This window comes from Grus americana, chromosome 2 (assembly GCF_028858705.1).
Source record: "Grus americana isolate bGruAme1 chromosome 2, bGruAme1.mat, whole genome shotgun sequence".
NCBI lineage: Eukaryota > Metazoa > Chordata > Aves > Gruiformes > Gruidae > Grus > Grus americana.
This window is the reverse complement of record NC_072853.1, coordinates 148254843-148277737: the sequence shown is the minus strand read 5'-3', so window position 1 is coordinate 148277737 and position 22895 is coordinate 148254843. Positions and strand designations below refer to the sequence as shown.

Genomic DNA, 22895 nt, shown 5'->3' with positions numbered 1-22895 from the left:
TTCCAGGGAGAGCTTTACATTTCACACTTCCAAAATATTTTTGCTTAGATTCCCTCTGCCTGTCTTTGATTCCCATGCTTCTCTCCCACAGCTTTGACATCTGGCAGCATCAAAAGGCAATTCCCACACATCCAGGTGGAGGAGAATCCAGAAGAGATCTCGTTCTCAATTTCTGTAGCATGGCAGCAGTTCAGGGGATCCTTCTGTTGGCCCTGCCAGCTGTCCGAGTTTGATGTTCCCTCTTCCTTTAAACAGTTAGTGAGCAGAAAGTGGAAGGGAAATTTCCAAGTGACTCAACAGTTGGAAGTGTTAATGGCTCCCTTGGCAAGCAGTTGTTTCAGTTGTTCAGTGTGATCCCCTAGAGCAGCTTTCGATACACTTCAGCGGATTTTATATCCAGCAGACAATAAATATAATTAGTAACATTATGTGCAATCACGTACTTGATCCTGGTTGATGCTATGCTTCCACCATTGCTCAGATTGGTTATACCCACTATGCAAATAAACAGCTGCAGAGAAATCAAAGCACAGCTTCCGTGAGAAGAACTTGCAGGCTTCTCTCTGTAATGCAAATGGGCAACAGTTGATGTTCAGTGAACGTGAGTGAGTTCCAATTGTAATTGAAGGCACGTGGGTAATGTAACATGTTAACATAACCTTCATTTTACTAACTCTTTCCATTTGTGAGGAAGCCTAGAGCAAAAACTAGTGTGCCTATTCACAATTTAAGAAGGAATTGCAGCTTCCCATGGTACACTGTGGCCCCACTAGGACCGAGGATGCCTCGGGCTGGCTTTCAGACATTTTGTGCCTTCATAAATAAAAGAATGTGGTGCAGTCTGCGAGGAAAGGAAAGGCATATTGTATTCTGTTTTCTCAGCTGAGACATGCTGCAGCTTAGGTGGAATGTCAGGCGAAAAAGTCAGCTGGCAATAAGGTTTGTTTGGCAGTGACACCAAATCCTGACTGCAGTTCATATTCAGAACTCCAGAGCAGGATGCCCTGTGATTTGGTTATCCCCCAGTTACAACACCAATAGGGGAAATGGAGATAATGTACAAAAATTATGATATATCAGCTGTTAATAGGTACATAGGCTAAACTCTTTGGACTGTGCAGCTACCATTGAAGACTAATTCCAAAATAATAACGGTTTCTGTTATAATCCAAATAACATGAATAGAGTTAGTCTTTTTTTTATTTGAACTGCTAGAACACTTCCTAAGATGTAATCTAATGTAGAACATATATATGGAAATACATACATCAGAGGTTATAGAGATGAGTTGAAGACCTCATCTTTTAGAAATTATAGTAAAAAAAAAAAATTAAAAAAAAATCACACTCCAGATAGGTCAATGGGTCTGCCAAAGCCAAAACAACCAGCCAAAGCCCTCCCCACTCCCATAGCATCTGCACAAACTGTGCTCCAAATATAGAATCCATTCTACTCTGGTCTCAGTTAGTAGTTCTTTTGTCCTTAGGTTGCAATAGAGTATTTAATGTATAAAATCTGCTTTTGTAAGGAACATGAGTGAATTAAGCATCTAGAAAAGATTTTGTAGTTGAATATTCAAAACCTAATTTTTTGTCAGCTGCACTACATGTAAGTGGTTTAGAATATTCTGTGTTCATCGTAATAACCCTAAAATGACATTTTAGGATTCAAACCTGGGGACAAATAGGACTCCAGTTTTAGGGTTAGAAGCCAAATCGTTGATGTAGTTTTATTTTTACAGTGCTGTAGTAAGAACTGGTCAATGGGATCTGGAAGGGTGATAAAAGGTTTGTGTTTTAAGTGAATTAAATTGTAAGTGAAGTAGATTGTTGTAACTGCCCATAAAATTCCATATGTCAGATATAGAATTCATACAGTTTTTAAAATCCAGAAAAAAGCGGTTTATGGAAGTTGGATGAAGACAATAATTATTGTCATTCGTTCTAAATTATAATTTTGTGTTGTGTTCACTTCCATTTTACCCTATTCTTCAGCAAAACCCACAAAAACATGTCAGTATGACCGAACACTACAAGCAACCTCTTCCTATATTTTTAAAGGCTGGTAACATTTTGAAACATTTTACTTCTTGAATTTCCTGGGAGATCATTTACCACCCTATTTTATAACAAATACCTTTAGCTTTTGCGTGAAAAAGCCTAGGTTTTAAGGGGCTGCTATGACATTACATTTATCAAATGTGTTCTTCTGAGTGTTTATGGTCTTGCAGTCCTAAATGGCCATTCCAAAGGCAGTCTAGGGAAGGTGGTGGCATCTTCTGTTCATCAAAATTGTCTGCTCTGCCAGGACATGGGTTGTTTGAGATCTGGCTGCTTCTCCTCTCCTCTTGGCAGACCTCAAGACTCTGTGTATTTAATACTTTACAACTCTGTGATGCTTTACAACGACAATAATGTGTTAATGATCACAAAGACTTTTGAGCTGTGACTCAGTATCCTCCACCCCCTGTTCCTCAGTAGAAATGAGCACTTCCTGGCAAAAATATTCTCCATGTTACTGTCTCTTGATGACGAGGGTGGATGTTCAGTTGACTGTTCTCTTTCTTTTAATGTTGACAGTAGAAAACAGGACATCTTGGGTTCCTTTTATTTTTCTCTAGACTATGAGATTTAATACCTGCTTGCATACATGGCTTCTGGAGACTTTGCTAGCCTGGGCTTTGTCTGAGTATAGCTCTTTTGTGCAGTTCCACTGAAGGGGAATGAAAGCTGTACTACTTTGATTTAAAGGAAAAAAAATGCCCACTGGCTTTTTTCAGTACAGAGATTTCAGTGCCTCAGAGAGGCCAGAAGGGACCGCAGATAGATTGCCCTGAAAAAGGATATCATAGAATTGACAGATCCACCGTTCCACAAAATATGCAGAATTAAGGAGCAGGCCTGAATGACCAGATACGTCGACTGTGATGTACTAGAGAGGCAGTTTGCCAACCAGTCTTCCACTGGACTAGCTAGTACTTCCCAAATTCCCACTCCATCAGCTATTGAATGTATGATGGACTTATACAATGAAGACCAGTGTAACCAGTATTAATGATATTGGCTGTTCATACAAATCAGGAATTTTGGAACAATTTTGTGACTATGCTCTGAGGAGTAACTGAAATATGAGATAGTCCCCTGTAAAAGGAAAACAAATTACGAGTAAATTAGAGGATTCGATGTGGCATGAGCACATTAGATGTTCTTTTTGTCATTGCTTTCAAAATTTCTTTGTTTTCTTTGACATATGCTAAACAGCTATGTGTGATCTTCTGTTGTAATTTCATTCAAAATCAAATTTTAATTTCATATATTGAAACTGCTTTTAAGAGTTATAATTATATGATTCTGCATTTCCCACAATGCAGAATAATTTTGATGCACAATGCATCAGAATTACTTCAGCTTACATGGTGGGTACATATATTTAGGATTAATTATTGCTAGCTGATAAAATAGTGTTATAAAATAATGGTGCTTAAAACAGTCTTAGTCTAATCATGACACTAATGCAGTTTAGTTTAAAACATTTTATTTATCCATTGTAGTATGTCAGTAAGTAGTCCTGAGAGTAAAGACATTTTGGTTTTTTGCATCATAAATAACGTTAGTTATTTAAAGACAAGATTAATCATTTTGTTGATATCCCCACCCCTATTTTTTTTTTCAAGGATTTGAAGATTACATGGCTTATTTATTATACCTTTATAATTTAGGTTATGGAAACTTCCTAAGCTTGTAATGTTCTGAATTTGCCACTGACTCCAAGTAGTTCAGAGCTTCAATTCTAATGAGGTCAGTGAGCATGGCAGATATTTATTAGCACCCTGTGTGAATTAGGCCATACTTTCAGGTTGTTATTTCAACAACCTAATTATATCTGGGTTTGATATCCCAATTTACTAACTAATACTGACTGCTGTAATGGATAGTATGCAGACAAACTGCTGCTTCTGACAGCACCACTGAGAGCAACAAGCCTGGTAGCTCAGACATCTGTGAAAGCAGCCTAACTGACACGTAAAGGGCAAGAAAAAAGAAAAAGAGGAAAAAAATAAAGAAAAGAAATGAAGGGAAAGTTACTGTTACAAGAGAAAATGCCAAGATGCCTTACCGTGTTGTGCTCTACTGTTCTAAAAACAGCCCTGTTCTGTATCAGGTCTCACCATCTGCAGTCTTCAGGTTAGTGCTTTTTGTGTGCTTATGCAGTCTGACCTATTCCCAGTAAATTTGACTGTGCTGTGCTACTCTTTCTGACTAGAAAATAATAAAACTCTATAATAGATAAGAGTTATAATCAGTTTAGAGTATGTGTTTCCATTTCCTAGCTTATTTGAAAAGTTAATGCTGAGCAATTTAACTTTAGAGCTGGCTGGGACTTTTTCAATGATGTTGTTTATCGGAAGAGAGGAATTTAATGCCAAACTTCTTTATAGGAATGGAACACTTCTGTTTAATGTCCTAATGCTCCCCCCCCCCAATTTTATTCAGTTGTGAGATTGTTACGGTTATAGCTTGACATTTTTGAAACAAAGAATCCATCTCTGTGTTGAAATATGTTTCATTCTGAAGTCACATAAATTATAATAAACACTGAAAACGATCAGAATTAAACCTCGATCTTTTGAAATGATTGGCATAAAATTGTTTCTTTACCTGATTTTTAAAATTTCTTTTTGCATGAACCTTTGAGATTTTTTTTCTTTTTATCCTAATTTGGGACAGGAGAGTTCATGACAATCATTTCTGCACTAGAAAATTATTTCTGAGGTTTTCCTAATGTTATTGATATCTAACATCTCTGTACACTTCTGGTTGTTCTTTGTACTCCTGTGATTGCTTTTCTGTCATGTCCTTTAGAGACTACCCCCTTGCTCTGTACCATGGAGATATTTTTGGAGTTCTGTACCTCATCTCAGCCTATTCACCATCTCTATCTCTGGGCAGTCCTTGGACACTCACTAGAGTCTTTAAGTTCTCTGATATCTGTTTTTAATGTCAAGCAAACAGCTCAAGTTGGCTGCATTAGGCTTAATCTTCTCTAAACTGACATTATGACTTTTTTCAAATACTGTGGAGACGTAGGGTACAAGTAGTTGAGCAGCGCATGTCACACGCTAGTACACAGGAGCGTTCTGCGCTACATTGTTTGGAGCTGGGTGCTGGGACATCTGGAGGGAAGCATCTGTGAGAGGCTCAGTTCTTTTGTGGTTTGAACACAGAGGGAACTTTTACAGAAGTGAGGTGCTTGGGGAGGCATACCTTGGGACAGCTGAGCTGACCTAGCAGTTTGCTGCCTTCTGCTGCCTATGTCTTTGGGTACCTGGTCCTGTGTCCTCCTTTGCACTTCATCTGTCACTGATCTGACCCCTTACTGAGCTGACTTAGCTCACCAAGCCAGCAGAAAAACAACCCAGCTGAGAGGAAGAGAACAGGTGGTAGGAATGTTAGATTGCCTCAGGCAGCTCATGGAGCATCAACCTCAGATATGCAGCAGGGATCAGGGATGGACAGCCTATATCCTTTTTGAAAGGTATCACCTCATGACTCCTGCTGAGTTCTTCCAACACTCTTAACTTTAGCAGAGAATGATGTTTAAAAGTCTGCTATAGTTCATCTGTCGTAGCAACCAAGCCACTTTTCTTCTCTTTTCATGTCTTTCACATCTTATTCTCATCATATCTATCCTGCCTTACCTGCTGCTAAAGTATCAAGATTCTTGTTTCTGATTAGCCTGTGATATGGGCCTTCTTTAAAACTCTCATTACATTCTTGGTTGACCACAGTTGTGTTCCATGTATCCTGCTGTTCATGCTTGGGGAGGATGTAAAATACTGCAGAAGAAATGCATTAGCCTTCTTCAAATCTCTCCATAGAGCTGTTTCTCAAGATACTTGTATGGTTAACACACTGCTGTGCTGAGCTCGTCTCAAGAACTTATACAAGAATATACACAGCATGGGAAATAAACAGAAGGAATTAGAGGGTGTGTTGTTGCCCAAAGAGGTGTAGTGAAATCTCCATCCTGAACTCAAAATTGGACAAGATCCTAAGCGATGTAACCTAACTTCAAATTTGGCCCTGATTTTAAAAGGGGGATGGACTATATGACCTCTAGAAGTCTCTTCCAACCTTAACTGTTGCATCATGACCCTTTTGTGTGTGTGTTCTCTTGTACTCTGTTGTCTCTTGGCTTTCACTTTCCTTTCTTTGACTTCCAGTTCTTTGAAACTGTGTCACTGTTACTTACAAGTGATTTTTTTTTTTTACGTGTTTTATACGGGGAAGAGTGGCTGGAAAGCTGCCCTGTGGAAAAGAACCTGGGGATCTTGGTCTACAACCGACTGAGTATGAGCCAGCAGTGTGCCCAGGTGGCCAAGAAGGCCAACAGCATCCAGGCTTGTATCAGGAATAGTGTGGCCAGCAGGACTAGGGAAGTGATCGTCCCCCTGTACTTGGCATTGGTGAGGCCGCACCTTGAGTACTGTATTCAGTTTTGGTCCCCTCACTACAAGAAAGACATTGAGGTGCTGGAGCATGTCCAAAGAAGAGCAACGAAGCTGGTGAAGGGTCTGGAGCACAAGTCTTATGAGGAGCGGCTGAGGGAATTGGGGTTGTTTAGCCTGGAGAAAAGGAGGCTGAGGAGAGACCTTATCGCTCTCTGCAACTACCTGAAAGGAGGTTGTAGCCAGGTGGGGGTTGGTCTCTTCTCCCAAGTCACAAGCAATAGGACAAGAGGAAATGGCCTCAAGTTGTGCCGGGGGAGGTTTAGGTTGGATATTAGTAAAATTTCTTCACCGAAAGGGTTGTCAATCACTGGAACAGGCTGCCCAAGGAAATGGTTGAGTGCCCATCCCTGGAGGTATTTAAAAGATTGTAGGTGTGGTGCTGAGGGACATGGTTTAGTGTTTGGACTTGGCAGTGTTAGGTTAATGGTTGGACTCAATGATCTTAAAGGTCTTTTCCAACCAAAATAATTCTATGATTCTATAAATATATTTAAAATATGACTTTAAATACATATATAAATAAATATTTTTTTTCATATAGTCTTTTTTTTTTCCTTTCCCAAATCTGTTTGGCATTTGTTTTTTCTGTCCTTACTTGGGTTGATTAGTACCTTTTCATCAAAAGTCTTGCTGCAGCTTTTGATGGGACAATTCCTGGAGGGGAAGTATTACTTCAGCACATGAGGGTAGCTAAATCAGACCCTGTGTGATATCAAAGTGCATTACTGTGGAAGTAATTTTGTTATGCGAAACACTGAATTCAGTTAGATTTAGCAAACAGGTGAAAACTGTCGATAGTATTCAAATATGCTAGTCTCTGTAAGTGATGATGCTGTATTCTGGCTTAATTGCAACTTTTGTGCTCCCCAGAAATCTATAGCTTGAACATCTGTTTAAAGACACTAGAATTAAGCACAAAATAATCATCTTTTTACTTCCTGCTCTCTCATGCAGTTGTTATTACAAAATGTTGCAATATTCTTAGTGAGTTCTCTGAAGTCTTAGTAGCCTGGTAGTGAAAACATGAGTTGAGATAACATCAACACATAAAGTGAAATAAATGCTTAAAACTGTATGATGTCTGTAAGCGTCAATGAAGTGATTATTATTTCACATCTGGTCCAGTAAATGGCATGTATTGCAGTAAATGGCAAAAATGCAGTAGTTAGCAGTTCTGCTGTACGAAAGAATGAAAGAGAGTATAAGTATGGTTTTGATAAATTATTATATCTTGGAACCTGCCCTTTAAATTATTTTTCTTTCCAGCATAAACTTTTTTACCTTGTAGGTATACAATGCTCTCTTAATGATTCCTTTCCTGTTTCCATAGTCTGACCTTTTTCTTTCCCCGTACTTCTCCAAGCACGTCCTGATCAGTACACACTCTGCAGACCCCATTGTCTGCTGCAGCAAGTTGATACCCGCTATCGTTCTTTCAGCTTCTTCTTCACTTGGATGCTTCCTCTCTGTTTGTCTCTTATCATGTTCATTCATTTTTCTCTCTCTTTTCTCTGGGGAAGGCTATAAAGGTATAGTAAGAGAAATATGATAAAACCCTTCAAGTAGATAATTTAAAATGAATATCTGGGTTGCTTGGTAAGTGGGACAAGAGAAAAAAGAAACTTTTGATACATCAGAATGCATCTGGTAAAGTCTTAATGCAACAAGAAAAAACATCCACCTGTACTTCTGGGAGCAATGGTCAACCCTCAGCTCCCTCACCAATAAATCTGGCTTCAGCTAAATGAATTTCATGTTCCACCACTGTGTTTTATTGTTCCCTTAGGTTAACTAAAACCATTGCTTTTGCTGCTGCTGCAGTTGATGATGTTATAGAACTTTATACTTTGGTCTGAGCCAAAAGATTGCAGTTAACTATGGGTGATGATGATGAAGAAAAGTCAAACTCTTTTTCTGCATCATTTAATCTCACCTTGAATTATCTGTATGTCACCAGAAACACAGTTCAAATCTGTTCTCTCTTCACTAACCTGCTTATTTATGTGATTCCCTAATTATCTTCCAAATAGACAAGCATCTGGAGATTTCTTAACTATTTTTCATTAAAAAATTATTAAAAACTATTGATTGGTTTTTGCAGCCCTATTACAGTATTCTTTTAATGGAAAAAAAAAAGGTGGGATTATTCAATCAAGTGTCTTCAACACTGATATGTGTTGATATATATGCTGATACATATGCTACCTAAATAAAAGACTGAAAGATAATTAACGAACCTGTGGAATCCTCAAAACTCCTTCTTTGTGTTTGTATAGAATCTCTTCCTAATACTTCAGCTTCTAATGCTTCCCAAAATTTCTTCTGCTTTGGAAGAACTGTTTTATTTCCCTGGGCTTACCGTTTCCATCATTGCAGGTAAATTAACAAACGGGTTCTCCGAGACAGTTTGACAGAATTCTCTCAGCTTGCGAGAAGCTAATGGCAAAAGAGGAAAGCGCGTCTCAGACCTGCTGCTGACAGTTGTCGCAGAGGCAGGAGATATGGGTTATCCTCCCCAAAATAAACCTGATGATTTGGAGGCTATAATGAAGCTGACCATCAGTAGGCTTGCTGACTTCCATTGGCAAGGGATGATTGGTAGAAATTGAGAAAGATCTGTTTTGGGGAGAAGGAATCGAGACTGAAAAGCTTCTACTAGTGTCTTTGCTTCTCTCAGGAAGAAGAAAGGGACCCTCAGGGTGTCTGCCCCTGCCAGGGACCAGGGAAAAGCTACTACTAGCTCTTTATCGCTGCGGAGCAGGCAGGGTGCCGACTGACCAGCAGCCAGTGTTGGCTTAAGATGCTACCTTCTGTTAAGTTAAAAAGTTCAAGCTGTGCTCAGTTTTCAACGCACATAACCAATTTACTACTAGCATGAAGAGATGAGACTTCTATGAACTGACCTATGTTTATGCTGGTGGTGAATTAGGCAAAATATATTCATTCCGGCTTGATCACAGAACCTTTGATTAAATTATGTTTTTCTCTATTTTCTCATGAAGGGCTACATCTGGTCATGTAGAAATAGCTTGTAACAACACTGAAACATAAATTATTTGATGAACTACTTAGGACTATTCACTTAATGCATGATAATCCTGTGAACATGTTAACGAGCAGCAATTCTCTGATGATTAAACTGCTTTAAAAATGTCTTTGTACTCATATGTCATTAGAATGAACTTGGCACTTCTAAAATATCCATTATTCATCGTGTTCCAGTATTGCATCTGACTGTGTATTGCTTTAATTTCACTCACTTAACAAAGCAATCTATTCATTACAATAGTTTGAAACATGTTTTCTAAATCAGAAAAACCCTAGTTACTTATCTTTACAAATACAGTAGAGCAAAAAATAACATCCCACATTGTAATTACATACTTAGCGCATTTGAATATGCTAACTAAAACTAAATGGATGTTTTAAGAAAAAACTTTATTGAAAACAATTATATTGTTATTTGGGGAAGCAGGATAGGTAAAACACCTTGCTGAAAGCACAAGGTTGACCTTTCTTTCTGAAATAGTTCAGCAAACATTTTCTCAGTAATCCTTTTTCACACACATTTATTGTCCTGATCACTCAAGAAGCAGACAAGGACAGAGTATTATTACTGCAAATACAAATACTGCTTTTATATAGATATAATTTTTTTTTTATTGGTTGTTTCCTGCTTCTCCTGTATCTTTTCATTTTACAAGTCCTGGGTCCTTCCACACATTGAACCTCATTAAATCCTGCATCTTTGCTTCTTTTTGAATCTGTGTGTGATGAATGCTTCAGAAGTGGTTCTTCACTTCCTAGCAAGCCTGTGCGATGTATCTCAGAAAGTATTGGACTGCTGATTGATTCCATGTCTGAAGATTTTTGACTGAGGCTGCACGGGCTTAATCTCCTGTAAGCAAAAGATGGCTTTTGTCAGAGGAGTTAGAATACCGGCTAAATGGACCACTTGAAGAAGTATCAACAGAAATGCATTTTCTTTGCAGTGAAGCTAAATGAATTTGCAGTTGAACTAGTAAAACTAGTAAAAAAAATCTGGTAAATAACAGTGGGAGATGTCTTAATAACCTCCATACAAGCCAGAAATCTTTATTCTCAGAGCTTGCCAGAGTCTGGCAAAACATGCATGGATATGCAGTGACTAAACTTTTAATCATTAGATTCTGAAAAGCGCTTCAGTCTCTTAATTTTGCTTTTAAAATGCTTCTTGGGCTTGCTGGGAAAATAGTGGATAGTTGCCTATGTTGTGCTTATTTCTCACAGATTTTTGATCAAACATGTTTTTAACACATACTGATTTGGTCTGTTGCTGAGGTAGGATATTGGAACAGATGTGGAAGTTTACAAATGCCTTCCTAGTGACCAATAGAGGTAGGGAGTCCATGTTGATTGTATTAACTCTTTCAACAGCTCTTGGAAAGATTTCAGTAGCCATTGATCTCTCTATATTTGGCTAAGTATGTTGATGGAATCAGAATAAACTAAGAAACCCAACCGTGGGCTCACTTTTTTACATTTCTGTCTCTTCCTGTGAATGACAGTCCTTCTTTGTTCATAGCTCAATAAATAAGAGTTAGTTTGCAATAAGTTAGCAATTAATTGTGGAAAATTTCTACTGAGACATTCCCAAACTGTATTAGTATATAGCTTTTTTCATCAATCTTTCCTTATTAAAATGGCAGCTTATGGAATATGATATTTAGTGTGTCATCTATGGCAGTGTCAAAATCGAGTTAGAGGTGTCTCAGGCTCAAGATGACGTTTGTATGCCATTTTGTGGTCAGACTTCTACATTAAGCTTTTCCTTCCAACTAACCTTGATAGTGTTTGTGGATATATTGCTATAGCTTTGGCTACATTTGTGTGTGATTCAACCTATGGAAAGCCTTAAGTTGTATGTGAAAATCATTCTGAACTGTCTCATAATGAGGAATTGTTATTTACAATGCAAATAATCTACAGTTTTTACAAAATGCTAGATAAGGACTTTTTTTTTAAACTTACATTAATATGTCTGTATTTCTTTAACACACAGCCCCTGTTCTCCCTGGGGCGTATCAGCAAAGCCAGTCCCAAGGATATGGATACATGCACCAGACCAGTATGTCATCCATGAGGTCCATGCATTCACAGCCTCATTCAGCAGGTCTGGTGAGTATTTGATTTAAAGAACAATTTTATTTGGTAAGCAACATCATCAGCTGTTGTGAAATCTCTTAAATATGAATGAATTGGTCCCCTTGAATTGTATATTTGGACTATTTGACTGTCCTAGTCCTAAATGTATAGTCCTCATGTATAAAAAAGATTAAGTGACTGAGGGCAGTGGCAAGAACTTTTGTCAGAATGCATTTAAAAAAATCATTTATGATCTCCAGAAGGCAGAGAAATAACTGAATCTTCTACTTGCTAAGACAAATAGTAAACACTTGGACAGTATTTCACAGGCTGAGCTTTGATGTTATGCTCTGTGATGAATTCAGGCTCCCAGCACTGGATGAAAATGACTGATCTCTTAAAATCACTCCGTTGGTTTAAATTTGTTTAAAATTTTTTGACGTGCTGATTTTGTACTAACGGGCTTTGTGCCTATCCATATTACTCATCTCTGCTTGTGTAATGCTAGCTCAGGCTCCATATTGGTGTGCATTTTCTAATTCAACAGAACAGTCACGCACCCATTCATGCCTGATCCAAATCGAGTTATACTGCTGGGCGACTGAGAAGAAGCTTTATCATGAAACCATGGCCACAGTTATGAAGTTCTTAGTTGTGGTGGATGGGAAGGTAAAGCTGGAGTGAATATTTTGTTTTAGAAGTAACTGGTCATGGAAGGAGAGCTGAATGGGTTTTCAGCTGGGGTTTTTAGGAAATTGAGTTTCTTTTTTCTTTTTGAACTCTTCAGATATCAAGTTCAGTTGTAATGGTTATAATATTTTTTTAATCATATCACTGCCTAGCGATTTCATGGTTCAGATCCAGTCACCTTTTACCTTAAAAACATGGACTTGTAATTTTGAAGTTTAAACTATTTTGAATGGATGTTTATTCACTACCTCTGTTACCATTTAGAGATGAAGAAATATTTAATTATGAACCAAACTTAGAGCTTGCTGAGCTGAAAAAACCTGTTTTCAAGATTATCTGAAACTTGCATTTTTCTTTGAGACTGAAACTCCATGGCATTTTATATTGTAAAGATCATGGCATTCTGCGAGGTTTGGGTGCTTTCAGGCTTGCCAGTTTCTCAGCTGCTTGGGGGCTGAGGGGGGTGACGTGCCGGGAAGTCTGGGATCCAGATACCTGCATCTTTGGGTGATCCAGTAACCTGGGAAACTCTTTGGACACCTGCATGACAGCTGTGAGGCAGCTGATGCTGGAATCAACCGTTAATGTCCAAGGATATCACAAAGTTCTTGGGGAGCTGGCTGCTTTCCAAAAGGGCCAGAGTGGGAGACCTGGAAGCCTGTGCTTTGCCAGGAGATTTGCTAGTCACTGGGGAGCAAAGAAGCCTTCAAATCCAGCAGACAGAGAATGGCGATGCCTGCAAATCTTGAAATGCACTTGGCAGCCGTTGCAGCTGTCTGGGGAGGTAGATGGCTACTATTTCCCTGATATCGCTGGCTCCCAGTGACTTACCTGGTGGGCTACCAGTTGAAACATAATTTCAATCATCGTGAGAATCATCATTTGCCTCTCTTTCCAGAACTGGGAATGCAAAGGTAATAGGGAAAGGAAAGAAGTGAAGTTAAAGCATTTAAAAAATAAAGGATTGACTGAGTGTCTCCTTTCAACAGGATTTCTTACCCTTTTGTGAAACTGGTGTCATTTGGCATTCTTTTAAGTGATAATAGCTGTTTATCACAGGAAAAAAGGAAACAGAAAACATCATAGTTCAAATGGATCTTGTTGCTGTTAAAGGCTGAATGGGTTTCCTTGAAGACAATAAATCCCAAACATTTCCAGAGGGAAAAAATCAAGGACTGCTGGCCTGGTGCTGACTGCTAACTTGCCAGTCTGGTGAGGAAGACTGAATGTGATAGACGGGGTGATAAGAGGCATCTCAGCTGCAGCTAGAAACCTGGCACTCTGACCCTTGTCATTCCACCTTCACATCAAAAGACTATCTTTCCTTTAGCTTGTGCAGCCCATCCAGGAGTGCTGGCCATGTTACACTCGGCTGTTGGGATGGCACAAGGGGTTCCCCATGTGTGCTGGGGGAAACCTCTGGTTGGGGATGCATTTAAGTGTAGCTATTTGCACAGACTGAAGATGGAAGGCAGCCTTGGAGTGCTTTTTAAATGCAGTGTGGACATGCCCTAGGAGGTCTGACGAGCATACACAATGTTAGATTCATTGCTTTCAGCTGCCTGTTTGTGTCCGGGCTTGGAGCAGTACTGCCAGAGATGCAGCCTTGTCTGGCTAAGCCTGGCAGAGGGGAAAAAGAAGATAAGAAAGGAAGAAGGGAGAGACACGGGAGGAAAGAAATCCCAGCCTCAATACTGGTCTCAAAGCACAAGCAGTCTTCGAGACTTAACTAAAAGCAATGAAGGTGACAAAGTCACCCATAAGTGCCTGAGTTTTGCCAGGACATCTCTAGGGCAAGAGTGATTAAGATCCCATGGGTTATGTCAGAGTGGGGACATTGGAGATTTAGCTGCTGTAGTAAAACCTACTCCTTTCAGCCCGTTTGTTGCACTGTTATCAAATCAGGTTCCCCAAAAGACCTAAGTTCATTTTATAATCACGTCCACCGATTTCCTATACTGAGAAACAGAAATTTTCTAATTTCTAAATTTTCAGATTCTGGTTTATTTAACGTTGAGCATAATCCTAAGACAGTCTCTGGGTCGATATTTTTTTTTCCTGGATAAATTATGTTATTTTCTGAACTTTCGCTCACTTTCTATAAGCAGTTCTGCATAATGGGCTGAATTTAATTGTTTCTCAGAGTACAGAATGTTTTATAACAGACCCCTGAAGGCTGTTTGCCTCTTTGGAAGATAACAGGGTGTTCTCACATCTTTAGATAAAAGTGGTAGTTAGATAAAAGTAGGAAAACAAAACCGAGATTGCAAATTTGCTTTCCTTGATAGCTGTTCTATGTGAAGGATGCTGCAACAGGTACTTTTCCTTGCAAGGAGCAGTCCATAGAATAAGTGTAAGCTGGTGGATGAAGTGGAAATATGCACCTGTCAGCTCACATCTGGCTGGGGAGCTGGGAATATGAGAGCTGGGCTTCAGTATTTCATATGCACAAGACTTACTGTTCTGTCTAAGCAGTAGCTGCAAGTTAGACCGTTGAGGAGGTGGGACATAAGTGAGTATTTGACTGTTTTACAAAACCCCAACCTTTTTTTTATACCCTCTTGTGCTCTCAGTACCTGCTAAACTCACTACTGACAGAGGAATAATTCACTAAAATGCATTTTAAAAATCCCTGCTTTGAGTCCTTTAAGCATTGTAATTCTCAATTATATAGCCCAGACTACACTCTGAAGTGATAATTAGGCATTAAATGCTAACAGGATTATTATGGAGATTTCTCCTGACAGCCATTTAGCACCTAATTAGGTGTCAAGGCCATAAATTTAGGTTTCTCAGCAGCATTTAGGGTCCTAATAAATTTTTTTTAAAGTTTGAAATTACCAGCTTGTCCTCACAACTGTGCCACCACAGTGATGTAGTCAAGCTGCCTTAAAGGAGACAGCAGTAGTATGTCCTATACCATGATGTTCTAAGGATGAGTGAGCATCCTTCTGGGTGAGCAAAAACTTCTCTGTTTTTTTCCAATTCTATGTTAGTTTAATAAAACATTTAATCTCTACCCCCAGTCTTTGCCCTTTTAAGGGAGACATATAAGCATGGCTCAGAGGAAAATCTATTCTCTGCCTTATGCGAGATATGGACTTACTACCATTTTTCTTCAATGGGCCTTTTTTGAAATAAATTGTTTAAAGGATTAACTGCTGCTGAGCTGGTTGTAATAGCATATTTTTCACTTTTTTTTTTTTTTTTTTTTTTTAAGTTAGTTTCAAGGCTTAGTGGAGAGATCAGTTGAAATAGTTGGAAAAAGTAAGATTCTCAAAGGCAGAGACCATTCCTTAGGGCCTTCCAAGCACTAGTTTTCAAGTTTGTGAATCTTTGAGGAATTTTCAGTGATGATAGAACCTTCCCAACTAGTTGCTTTGATTTAGTGCATAAACATCATGCTTTTTTTCCCATCACCTTCCATGAATCCTTGGAAGACATTAAAGAACCACCAAGAAACCACATACCTCTGGGTGAAAAATCGCTCTTGGTCACAGCCTGCAGTGCAGCAGCATTACAAGACACGGCAGAGAACAATTATACAGAGCAAGATTCAAATACAGTTTGAAGTGGGCTTGTCAGGAAAGGTAGTGGTCTCCAGTGTTTAACCAGGAGTTGATTCCTCTGTAGTGTTTAATCTGCTGTACCAATGATAAAGGCAGAATTAAGATCAAAAGTGTATTTCTAGCATGGGAACAATAATAATGAGTTGCCCTATAGTGTTTGGATTAGATGATCCCACATTTCCAACATGTCACAAATGGCCTGCTCTCTGTGTATGGAGGAATCTCCATTTTTTCTGCAAATAATTTTATTAAAAACCCATATATGAGATGGATTAAAGCTAATCCAGAGTTGGTTTCCTGGGCTGGGAAGCAGAACAAAGTTTGGTGTCTCTTAAAAGGTTTAGACAATAATATTAGGCATTAACTCAAACTTTGACTGTTTTTACCTTTTTTTCTCTTAAAATCATTGTACCAGAAAAAATCAGCTAGATACGGTGACATATCAAAAATTACTGGTATGGAAATTGAATATTATCAGTGATGCTTGAACTGATCTTGACTTCTGTTGAGAGACAGGGTAAGGAAAATAAAGTACTCCTGGGAATTCTAAAATGAGCTAGTTTTGTTCTGCTGTTAACATACAAGGGGAGACTGTTCCCTTTGAGTTTGAAAATCCACTTTGAATTTCAGTAAATGATAGCATTTTATTGGTTATGAGTGGAAATAAATTAAAAAAAATTTGAAATCTTGGCTTACAGTGCACAGAGGTGTAGAGAGATTTGACTTAACTAGTGATAGGACTGCACGTTCTGTTTAGATCAATCTTTTATCTGGGCATGCAAAAATGAGTATTCATAAAAATTATTTTTGCAGACTTATTTAAATCTTGTTTGTCTTTTTTTTTTCATTAGATAATAATATATTCCTAATTCTTAATTTGGGGTAAAATCCTAATGAAATGAAGGACATTCTGTGAGATGGCAGAGTTAATGACCTGGATGAAGATTTTATTTCTTTTCTGTAGTGAAAACACAGGAGAAGCAATTTGGGAATCATGCAAATAGGGAGCAGAAGCACAGCTAGCCATGGCTGGATGTAATGAGCTGTTATTAGTGAATATATGAAACAACAGCTGCAATATTCCAAGAGGCAGCAAATGGCTTGGAATATGTTTGTATGAGGACTTTGGACAATATAGGTTCACAAAAGTAATTATTTTGATATTCAGAAAAAGGGGCTGTATTCACTGTATATTTGACAGGGTGGAGGGCGTACTGTTTCTTTTCAACAGGTAACTCGTGATTTCTCTCTGTGCCTTGCTCCCTCTGTTCTTTATCTTGCTCTTTTCATTTTCTTTGTGCAAAGCGGAGAAGGAATCTATCTCTGTTTAGTCTTGAGACTTTACAGCCTTGTTTTCTTTCCTTCAACAGAGAACATACAGAGCTATGTATGACTACAGTGCTCAAGATGAAGATGAAGTTTCCTTCAGGGATGGTGATTATATCATCAATGTGCAACCAATTGATGATGGCTGGATGTATGGTACTGTTCAGAGAACTGGGAAAACAGGAATGCTTCCAGCAAATTACATTGAGTTTGTTAACTAATTTTTGTCTCTAGTCCTTTGAGCTTTATTATGATTTACTCAAAATCTAACCTTTTAGAAAAAGTCAGAAGAATCTTTTAAGAGTACATGTTCATTACTTCATCACTGCTCTAACAGTCTGCATTCTCACTCAGAATCCAATTTAGAGTCCTTTAAAGTAAAGATAAATAATCAACAAGAAGCTCAGAGCTTTGAAAACAGCATTGCTTATAATAGTGCTCCCTCAAAACGAAAAACATATATGGAAGCCTGGTGCTGCCAGTCCTACAAAAATTTCAGTCAATTAGCTGTAAAGGGGAAATACCTTTTCCCTACACCTCTAAGACATTATTTCTCTATATAATAACAACCATAAAAGCGATTCAGTTCTTATGGCACTCTGAAGTCACAGGAAGTTAACACACTGAGTTTGAACACATCTTCAAATTATCAGGGAGGTGTTTAATGTTTGAGCAGTTAGCATCCTAATAAAAATTAAAATGCTGAGTAGATAATTCAATCATTTGAAATAATGACAAGTAGTATGCTACTAAAAGAAAACAAACACAAACCCCCTACTGCCCAGCAGCCTTACAGTAAACAGGTCTATTCCGACAGCAAAAATTTCCTGACTCTTACATACCCACATTTATTCCTGGATTACCCATTTTCTCTTATTTTCCACAGTGACCTCTTCTATCAGCTTTGCTTGCATCCCAGTCCATCAGTTAGATCTATGCCTGGATTCATGGTTCTTCAGTATCTTTTACACAGAAAATTCCTTGCACAGACTATCTAGAGTATAAAACCTGTCAACTCTTCTGTTTCCTTCTGATAATACTTAGCATTTAAATAGAAACTTCCATTAGGGCAATGTACAACCAATACATGTTAGTTCCTTTACCTTCCCCTGCACTGCTGTAAATAAATAGCCTGTGTGAGGCCCCAGTGCTGTGCAGTCACACGAAGCCTGCAGGCAGCATCCCTCCTCCTCACCACAGGTAACTCGCTTAATGGCTGCTTTGCTGATGAGCTAATGTACCTACCCCTGCTGCAGAAATACTCGCACCTCCTTTGAGGAATGGAGAAGAGCTCTGGTTATTGTAGTGCATTTCAGCTCAATGGCCTGTTGCTTCAGTTTCCTCCAAAAATCGTGGTGATCCAACAGTGGGTTGTATGCTTACCGAATGATCAATGATGGAGAAATATTATGTTTTCTTTTACTAAGTTAATCTTATAACTGACACCGAAGGGAAAACTAACCAAACGAGTCCAACATACCCTATGCCATCATGCTTCAGTTTAGCCATCCCTAGAAAACAGTAAAAATGTTTTGCTGACAACCCTTCACATACGCTATTTGGTGTCCATTAACTTATGATCAGAACTGAGAGATCCAGGTCTTGGTCTGTGAGACTGAGGAGAGAATCAAATAACCGGTGACGTAATGGACCTGTAAGAGGGACTGTGTCACCAGGCTTGGGTCACAGGGAAGTTGCTTTTGGTTTGACTGGGTGCCAGGAGGGTGCCACCTTCCCTCCCGGGGAGAAACTCTGGGAGGAAGGACAAAAAAGTTAAAGATTCACGTGGGAACTCACTTATGTGGACACATGCATATGTAAGGAAGAAAACGTTTTTGCTGACAGTATTATTTGTAGTGGTCAGCCATGTGTTAGAGAAGTTAATTTTGCAGTAGCTCTCAGAGTGTTGAGCCTGTGCTGGCTTTCTTCCATTTCTGAAATTTTTAAAGTAGAATTAAATATAGAGTTTATAGACAATTTTGTATTTCTCATTTCATAAAGTAAGCTAGCCTGCATATCTATTTAAAGAATAAAGAAGGAAGGCAGTATGGATTTGTTATGTCAACTGAAAATTGTCAGTGCAAATATTTCCTAGTTGTATTTTTGCATACAATTAGGAATTGGAAAGCTTATGCAATTTTCTTTAGGTGTTGCTAACACGAGGCTGATCCCAGCTGCCAAACAGGGCGGAATGACCGCATTAAATAAAATAATTAAAAAAAGTCCACGACTGTGGAATTGCCTGTGCTTTCTTGTCAGCTGTCTGATTTCAAGGCTAAAGCTGACCAAGAGCATCTAACATCAAAAAATGCGCTTTAAAACCGGGGATGCGATACTGTAAATATGCCATCTGTATGGGTCACAGTGCTGTCATTTAAAATTCTTGAAAGTTTTGCATATAGAGCTGCTGCTGCAACAGACCTTATGCATTACTGGTGACCTCCACGTTAAATTAGCAAGCTTTGCAAGTCAAATGGCTTTTTCAAAAGGCTGATGTGGTAAGCAGAGCTAGAAGCTCTGAAACAAGCAGTCTGCTTCCGTGTTGGTTTTCATCACCAGCCATCAACAGCAAGGAGAGGAATCCCATCTTGCCAAGGCTGGCAAATTTTCCTGATGATGCCTGAGGCAGAATTAGGTATCGCTTGCTGCTGTGCTGCTCTATTAGCTGTGTGATGCTGACAACAATAAAAACAAGTTGTCAGTTTGTTAACCAGATATGAATAAAAGGAAATATAGGGAACAGATCTATTGCATCAAGTTGCAATTTTAATGACTTATAAAAAAGAAAGTCTCCACCTATAAATACACTAGCATTCTTCCTAAGTGAGGAGACGGCTTGCAGCGTTGAACGCTGTATGTATAGTGAAAAGTAAATCAGAAAATGAGCATTTGATGACATTAGAGGACTATGTTATGCTAAACAATGGAAATGAAATTTCCTTTATGAATTTTGAATATTCATTAGCCTGGCAAAGCAGCTAAAGCAATTTGCAAAATAAAAAAGGTCAAGAAAACAAAACAGTATTGAATGGTATTTCTCTTGAGATAGTATGTCAGTAGAATTATTAAGATCTGTTTTAAGTTACTCATTCATGTAGTCAGGTTTTTATGTTGTATATGCTTAGTAATTTGTGTTCAATGCAATGGTTCCTGCTTTTTGATATGAAACGAACTGTGTCATTATGCAGCTTTGTTCTAAGCAATGCTATCAAAGGCCCAAAATTATCAGAGTGCAATTATAAAAATGTTTCTAAGATCTAAAATTTGTAAGGTAGGGAAAGTAATTCAGCAACTAAACTGTGCCAGCACAGGTTTTACAAGGCGTATGTTGGAGCCTGTTACATGCAGTGGGATATAGGGGTGAACAGATGTTATATGCTGTCTTGTCACCTTTCAAGTATATATTCCTTTTTACCACAGCATGTTCCCCTCACTGCACTTTCTTCCTGTGGACAATGTTTTTCTGGGGAAAGGAGAAGACTTTTAAGGAGCCAAATTTCCCAAGATTCCAAAGGTCAGATTGGAAGTCCACACATTCCCATTTTAAGCATTTTAGAAATAAAGAAGGTGCAATGTGCTGTGAGTCTTGCTAACACGAGTACAAATGTAGAAAACAACATAGAGCATATCCATACATATACACAAGAACAAATGGGTGCCTTGCTTTTCATTACTCTTTCTTGCCCGGCTAATCTTCATTTTCTAAACAAAGCTACTTACAGATACTGCAGTTGTAATTTTTCATTATGGAACATTAGCATTTAATCTTGATGAAACAGGGTTTTCTTGATTACATTTGACATACCATAAACCACTTCAGCAGATTGGGATTTGACAGAGAATCACCTCCCATGGATTATATTTTTGACAAATGTGTCCCTACCGAGTGTTCCTCGGGGATATGGAAGGTCTCCAATACTTGGAAAGGTAATAATTCTAGTTTTTATTGTACAGTGACTGCATGTCATCTTGTACAATGAAAAAGAAATGACAAATACAGAAGTCTTTGGCAGAAAGTGGTACAGGGTATAAAATGTTAGATTTTAATTATGTTGATTAACACTCCATTTAAATTACAGAATATGCTTTAGTTAGTAAATGTTTAAATAATATACTGAAACAGACGAAAGATGCTGTTGAAAGAAGATCTCCAAACTGATGTGCTGGCAAATGCAAAGTACTGGTGAGCTGTAGAAAAATAAACCATTTTGCAGTGCTTTAGTGATTTTCTCCAGCTTTATGCCATAGGAACCCCATCTCTCCTTTTGAAAGAAAACCTGAAAGCTATATTTCCTAAACTGCCTGCACTACAACAGTATATTCAAAGGAATTTCATATGCTTCTTGTGTCTGATAAGTAGAATTTGCATATTGTACTTAAGTTGTAATCCAGTTGTTGTTGACATTTGTTTAATTATTATTATTTTAGGGGGGAAAATAAGCTATACTGTAGCATTTCAATCATGTGTATTTAATATTACTATTAGAAATTGCTAGAGCATTGGAAGACAGCAATGACTGTATTGACATTGATTAGCATGATGTGGAAACTCTCTCAGCCGTTGGTTTTTGCAGTGTGATATAAAAAGCAAAAATGAACCGCTGTGCAGTTTGGCTTATGTTTGCTTTAAAGTGTGTAAAGTTTTAGTTATTTTGCGAAACTGTACTGTATTTGGGAGTATACAGTTATGAAGGTAACACTTGTTTTTCAAAGGACAGATATACTTACTCTTGGATCATATGATGTATCATCTTAATTTGGCTTTTGTTATGCAGAAAGTTAACACCAGCTATTAAAATATATTTTAGTAGAAATACTTTAATTCCTGTTTCTTCCTCTACACTGTGAATATTTAAGCCTTGGTGGACTAGAGCAACATCATGCTGCCCAAAGTACTAACCTATGCAAACTAGTTCACATTTTAGTTGATGTCACAGTGGATGTAACATAACAATTTATTTTGCATAACATTAAACGTCATTCAAATAAAATATTAAACCCAGCACTATGTATGTATTATATTCATAAACAATACTCTGCAAAGCTACCATACCCCTTAATATAAGCTATCAAAGATGTATGTTGTTTTAACTAAGGATGCTTTGAGTTTTCAAACTTACGTGTCATATTTAGCACTATCATTCTTCAAGCTTGATCTCAGAAAATAGTTTCCTAAACCACCATTTTATTTCAGAAGCGCCCTCTCCTCAGGGGGTTAATTTGCTATTTCAGTCTGTATTCGTAACCCTTCGATAGAACAGTGAGTTATGTTCCACGTCCATTGGTTGGTTTAAATAAGCACAGGTAGTAAGTGAAGGAGGTCCACTGATTCAACTGATACCAGTTTGCTTTGGTTAGGTGTGCTCTCAGTGCAGTACTAGTGAGAACAAATTGGATTATTGGCCTCTTTAAGACAATTTTATTTACAAACGTGGCTCTTGTGTTATCCTTATTCACTTACACAAGTTTATTTTTACAACATTGTAAGAAAGTTTAAGTTAAAATAAAATCCAGAAGTATCTTGGAACTGCTCTGCCTGTAGTTGAAGAAGATTATTATGCTTAGGGCCATGTTTTATTTATTTGTTAAGTGTACAGTCCAATGTACCACATTAGAATCTTTTAATTTTTATCAAGTGTTAGTTTGAAGAAGGCTGTTAACAATGAATGAGGACA

At 38.2% G+C, this 22895-nt stretch overlaps 1 protein-coding gene across 9 annotated transcripts in view; it reads left to right on the top strand.

The window, feature by feature from the left end:
• Positions 1-22222, top strand: part of NEBL (nebulette) — a 269002-nt gene extending 246780 nt beyond the window's left edge. For all 9 annotated transcript variants that reach the window (XM_054814590.1, XM_054814589.1, XM_054814585.1 and 6 more), the window contains 2 exons: positions 11553-11668; positions 17265-22222. In XM_054814590.1, the coding sequence (XP_054670565.1) occupies positions 11553-11668; positions 17265-17441 (293 nt within the window). In that variant the 3' untranslated portion in view covers positions 17442-22222. The remainder of the gene's footprint in view (positions 1-11552; positions 11669-17264) is intronic.
• The last annotated feature ends 673 nt before the right edge of the window (positions 22223-22895 follow it).